Source organism: Medicago sativa, chromosome 7, assembly GCF_051527215.1.
Source record: "Medicago sativa cultivar Bolivia chromosome 7, Bolivia_mono, whole genome shotgun sequence".
Lineage (NCBI taxonomy): Eukaryota > Viridiplantae > Streptophyta > Magnoliopsida > Fabales > Fabaceae > Medicago > Medicago sativa.
Window position 1 is genome coordinate 100,988,575 of NC_140755.1, and position 6,110 is coordinate 100,994,684.

Sequence of the window (6,110 nt, forward strand, 5' to 3'; positions counted from 1 at the left end):
AAGGATCCATAAGAAGGATTTGAGTCTTCACAACAGAGAAGGAATCATTCAAACCAGTGAGAAACTGAAGAATTTGATCTTCAGTTCTGTAGTATTTAGCAAGGCGTATAGAATCACATCTACAAGTATGAACACAAGTGCAATTTGGGATAGGTCTGTGGGAATTCAATTCATCCCATAGAGTACGAAGCTCAATGAAGTAATCAAGAACAGATCTGGTACCTTGCTTGAGGTTGTTAATGGTGGATTTCAAAGAAAGAATACGAACACGATCAACCTTTTGGAATCTTTCTTTCAGATCATCCCAAGCAGATAAAGCAGTATCATGAAATACAATAGTTTGAGCTATGGATTCAGTAACAGAATTCACGATCCAAGAGTGAATCAAATGATTACAACGTTCCCAAGCTTGACGATTGAGATCATCAATTTCAGGAACAGAGATGGAACCATCGATGAAAACGAGTTTGTTCTTCGCACCCAAAGCTCGTTGCATGGAACGATGTCATGCAAGATAGTTTGAACCGTTGAGTTTGGGAGTGATAACCAAAGAACTAGGTCCATCACTAGGATGAATATAGTATGGAGAATCTGAATCAGAGTTAGAAGGTGCAGAGTTTCCACGAGCCATGAAAACAGAGTATGAAAAAGGAGAGAAAAGAGAAGAGAAATGCGAACGAATTGGACAAAAAGAAGGTGCAATTCGAAGCAGAAACAAGAAAGAAGATGAAGATGGAGAATCTTCAACAAGAAAAAGGAAGAAGAAAGCTTCAAAACGAAGCTTGAAGAAGAAGCAACAATGGCGGAAAACGGTTACTGGATCGTAACTAACTCCTCAAAGAGGAGAGAAAAACTTCTGATACCATATTATGAATGTAACGAAATGAATGAATAATTCTCATTAGTTGTAAATGAAGTATGGTTACAGCTTATATAGGCAAAGGAAAGACTACTATAAGTGTCATGCACTAGCTGCATTCTATCATACATTCATATACAAAGTGACAACTAGATAACTTGCAGAGCAAGTAATCACTATAACTAGGGTTTATCATCACTAATCTCTTCATTATGCAATAGTGCTCGTTCTAACATAAACCATTGCGCATCCACAACATCGTTCCAAACCTTATTGTTACGTTGTTTTCAGATAATCCATAACAGACATGCCAAGAGCACTGAATCACCACTTTTTTGTTTGTAGACTTATACAAATATATGTAATTGGTTGGTTGAAATACTTTTGTACTCCTTTTTAATATACTACCCTTTTGCTTATAAAAAATGTGGAGAGGTAGACCCAGAAGTCACACGGTTCGTGGTTCGTTCTGTACGTGGTACGAATTCGGGTACGCGGTACGTAACTTTCAAAAAATTCGGTACGTGAGGGGTATACATAGACGGTACGCTATTCGGTACGCTCAAATATAATAATCATATATTATGAATTAAAATATTATTTAGTTTAAAAAATAAAAGAATATGATAAAAAAAATATTGATATCATTATTAAAAATTGGAGAACACTTAAATAAATAAATAAAAATCTACATTGAAAAAAGAGAACACATAAATAACAGCATTGTAAATTTATTGTGAACAGCAAGAGACAGCCTGTACGTAGAAAAAAGGTTTGCACGTGTTCTCTTTATTCAACCCAATCTCTTCTAAAAAATGATAAACACGTCCCTTCTCCTTCTCTTTCTTAACCCTTCATCTTCTTTGCTCATATCTCTTGCTGTTCTTCTTTCTTAACCCAGATTCAACTTGCAATTAATCAAAGAATGGTGTAGTCTGAGAATAAATTGTCCTCTTTTCTTTACCCTAAATTGAGATTCAAAACTGGAAAATGAAAAACTATGAGATTTTTTTACGGGTTCTCTTTTCCAGACGAATTCCAGACGAATTTGGACGAACCAATTCGCAAAAGTACCGCGAATTGGTACGGACGAATTGGTTCGCGGTTCCCTTGTTTGTGGACGAATTCTGTGACCCAGCTGTGTCAAGAAATCTTGATACTCTAATTTATTTATTGAGCCTACAAAAATAATGGAAAATTTATCCTCGTGTACATCTACATTAGTAACATTTTCTTTTTCAGACACACGGTAAACAAAAGAAGGAAATATGTGGTTCAACTAGTAACATAGAGTTTCCAAAAATAGGTCATATTGCAATTTCCAACTGACTTTCAAGCACTCTATGTTTCAGTGACAGTAAGGAGTTAGAGAAAAGAAATAACGATATTCATTTCAAAAAAGATACTAGTTCTTCAACATGAGCTGCGCTTTTTCGATACCTAAACCTTCAGTTGCACACAGCTTAGCTAGGCATGACACTGCCAATACCTTTATTTTTGTTACTTCAGTAGAATCAGTGGTTTGAGATGCAATAGTAGGTCAATTTGTTTTAACTCTGCATTTAACGACAAATGTGCTCAATTTTTCTGCTCCCAAAAGAAATGGCTCCAGGGCACCGTAACATAAAACAATGAGATGGATTTTAACAATTAAAAACTATTATCACATTGATCTGTGTTTGTTCAATATTACATAATGTTTTTACAGGAAATAAATACAAGCTACCAACATAGTAAATTTTGAATGATGATAGACATTATGTATAAATTTATTTCAACAGGAGGACTCTATCTTACACGTCTCTTCACTGCAATTGAAATTGAACAAGGTAAAGCTTAAGAAAACACCAACACAAAACTAATAAAAAGTCATCTGGGGAAAATGTATCCTAGACTTCGCACAGGCACGTTCTACCTAGCAATCGACATCAACATGGAATATGAAACAAGAGTCTAATAATTCCTCCTGGCAGCTGCAACCTTTCTCACTGATATTCCCCATTTGATAACAGTCAAAATCTTACACCACACTGCTTTTGGTTTCCCACTGCTGGATATATCCGTTACAGAATTAAGGATATCAACATAAGTGCTTAACTCTACTCCATCAAGAAAATCAAATAATATTTGATTTTCTTCTTCCCATTTTGTATCAAGAGGAGAAACATTTGTAAGATTCTCTATTGAATGACCACCTTGTGCAACTGGAAAGCGTGATCCATGACTATCTCTTTCAATGTACATCTCAGCTGCCACATGATTGTTTTGTGGTACATCTCTTATGTCTGGCACTGGTTCAGGATTGATTTCGCAATCATGCATTCCTTCATTAACATATGAAGTAGAGATACATGGTTGAACATAGCCTGGCCCTATTTCTTTTTGACCTGTCCAAGATATGGTAAAATATTTCATCAAAATGTCCAACATTAAGAGCAGGATTGGCCAAAATAGGACAAGAGATACAACAAAGAATCACATACATGAGAAACAGGAAGTTTAGTGAATGACACAGAAAGGTTTATTAAAGTTTAATATGGAATAATATTAATATTGTGGTACAAATACACATGCCAATGCCATGATACACCAAAATTTCACCAGGTCTATGTTTTATCTTATGGGAATTTATTCCAATATAAAATACAAGGGAAGATATGCACCACTTTTATTAGTAGTTATTGGCACAAATAGAAAAATAAACAATGGGCCTTTTATACTTGAATTGAATAACTTAAGTTATATTTCATGATATATGTTGCAGACCTTGAACTGGAGCTTCGAACTGTCCTGCTGATGTTATACATGCAGCTAGGCTTATGGAGTTCAGGAAAGTTTCATCAACTGGTTTTAAATTACACACATCTTTGTAAGCATCCTGCTTCACAATTTCTACCAAATGCTGCAGAGAAAGAAGGAACCTGCTCACTAATTTTATAAAATATAATAATATGACACCAAAGTTTTTCTTTAAATCTATTTCACAACATTTTTTGAATATGGTACATGAATTTATACCTTCAGGTTGGGCGTGAGGGTCTCTGGTAAATAGAACTTTTGTACATCAAATGTCACTCCCACAAGTTTGTAGATAGCATTGAATAGCAGTATTGGTTGCCCAATTGTCCCATAACTGTAAAGCTTGTGATCATCCACAACACATGACTTGGCATGTTCGATAATTGCTAACCAGGACTTTTTCTGAATCTTTTCAAATATCTACATCTCCACATATAAATATCCAATTAACGTATGCATTTTACATATGAAATTCATGTTTGTTTCTCTAAAGTGATTGTTTCACTTTGGAAAGTAAAGTAAGTAATTTCAATCATTGATGAGCAAAACATCCATTGATACCATATGCACATATATACATAACAAATCATGTATATAATATTGGAATACCAACTCTTTTTTCTTCATTCATGAGTAATTCACATATGTTAGGAGTGAAGTATTTAAAGAGTTGTTACCAGTAACACATAAAAAAAGTAAATATAAAAGAAACTAATTTTTACCCCATGTAATGAAGATTCATTGATTATGAGTAACTGCAAGAGATCCTTAACAGTGTGAATTTCATTGGAAGAGAGCCGCCTGTGGAATATACCGTCTTTCGCAATTTTCTCCAAACGCCAAACATCATCATTCAAGAATGGAGGGAAATGTTTCTCGTTGGCTTAAATGACCAAACCATAAGACATATTAAAAACAAAAAGCGGGAGCAGTAATAAATAATTCTGTACTGATTTGAAAAATGTTAAAAAAACGTAATTGAATAAAACTCACGCTGTCCTCTGTTATCTTTGACCCTAAAAGGTTGACTTCTAGCTTCCTTAATGATTTCTCCATTTTGCATAGCTTTAACTCCTAACCTGAACATTTTGCCTCTTAACCATCTAGAATTATCAGTAAAGATGATTTTAGAGATGGAAGCAACTCCATTTTTAAGAGTAATAAACCTCTCTCCAACCAATAATGGCTGTTTCCCATCTCTTTCACGTAAGATTTTTTCCTTAAATTCAATTTCAGTCCAATCCTCACTGCCAAATTCACCATCTAGAGCACAAATTTCTATCTTTGTTGAGGAGAAAGGACCATTGTTGACTATTGACTTAGATCCAACGTCAAACAGTGCAACTTGAAGGGGTGGTTCATCCTTTGTTATTATGTTTGACTGAGTAAAAAATGGACCAGACAACTTGTTATTGTTATTGTTATTGTTATTGTTAATAAAACACAACTCCAAGGGTCTGGCTCCAGATTTGCCAGCCTCATTAGCCTTTTCACTGCATCAAATTTGTCAAAAAATTAAAAACATTGAAAAACAATAATAATGTTGAATTTATTCAATATGTACTAAATATTTAATTACATTATGATAACTAACCTTGAAAGTAGGCGCTCTTGAAATTTGCTTTCCACCACATCTCTTACCTATATTAGGAAGATAAATGAATCAAATCAATTAACTCTCACTCAAAAACAAATTAAAATCAAGGGAAACTTGTAATTTCCCTTTCCTTAGACCCTAGTCATTAACATACTTGAAAAGTGTTAAATATAAAAGACTTATTAATTCTTACCACTCCTCTAATGAAAGATTCTAACAAGAGTGAATCGTGACAATTCGTCCTTAGAGTGTTTATCACATATCTAAGACCACTGCAAAACAATGAAGTAGATTAATTTAAGTGTTACAACCAAAAAAAAGTATTATACAAATAACTAACACATGTATATACCTGATTGGTGCTTGTTTTGTAACGCCATGACTAGATTTGGAATCCTGAATAGGAACTTTACTAGTGCTTTTGTGATTCTTGAGAGATTTCCTGTCAGATACCATCCAAAAAGTTACTACAATTTAATTTTTCTTAATTCCTTTTCTTTTTTGTAAGAATCTCTATCTAGTCTTTCAAAGATTTCAACTAAGTAGAAGGAATTGATGTGAGTATTGGAGCCAAAAGTTGCTCATAATGTCAACCCTTAAATACACAAACCGGTTAGTTGACTAGCAATGCAGGAAGCATCATCATTGACTAATAGGACACGTTGTTGATTTTGATCTCAGAAAGTTATCTCATGAGTATTTTCCATAAAAATTCCCAGAAAGTACTCATAATCATTAAAATAATGTCACTTCTAGATACCTTAAAAACATTTTAACTTTTCACACATTACTTCTTAATAATGATAATTATATTAGTGTCCACAAGTAATAGCACATCACATCTCCTTTGTGTGT

At 33.9% G+C, this 6,110-nt stretch overlaps 1 protein-coding gene across 1 annotated transcript; it reads right to left on the reverse strand.

The window, feature by feature from the left end:
• Nucleotides 1-2,500: 2,500 nt before the first annotated feature.
• Nucleotides 2,501-5,814, reverse strand: LOC146911292 (calmodulin-binding protein 60 B-like). Its single transcript, XM_085723626.1, has 8 exons — nt 5,608-5,814; nt 5,449-5,527; nt 5,253-5,299; nt 4,652-5,151; nt 4,381-4,541; nt 3,878-4,078; nt 3,626-3,761; nt 2,501-3,246 (listed from the first exon to the last, which is right to left on the reverse strand). The coding sequence occupies exons 1-8, from the start codon at nt 5,709-5,711 to the stop codon at nt 2,813-2,815; spliced, it is 1,662 nt and encodes a 553-aa protein (XP_085579752.1). The 5' UTR covers nt 5,712-5,814; the 3' UTR covers nt 2,501-2,812.
• Between the last annotated feature and the right edge of the window lie 296 nt (nt 5,815-6,110).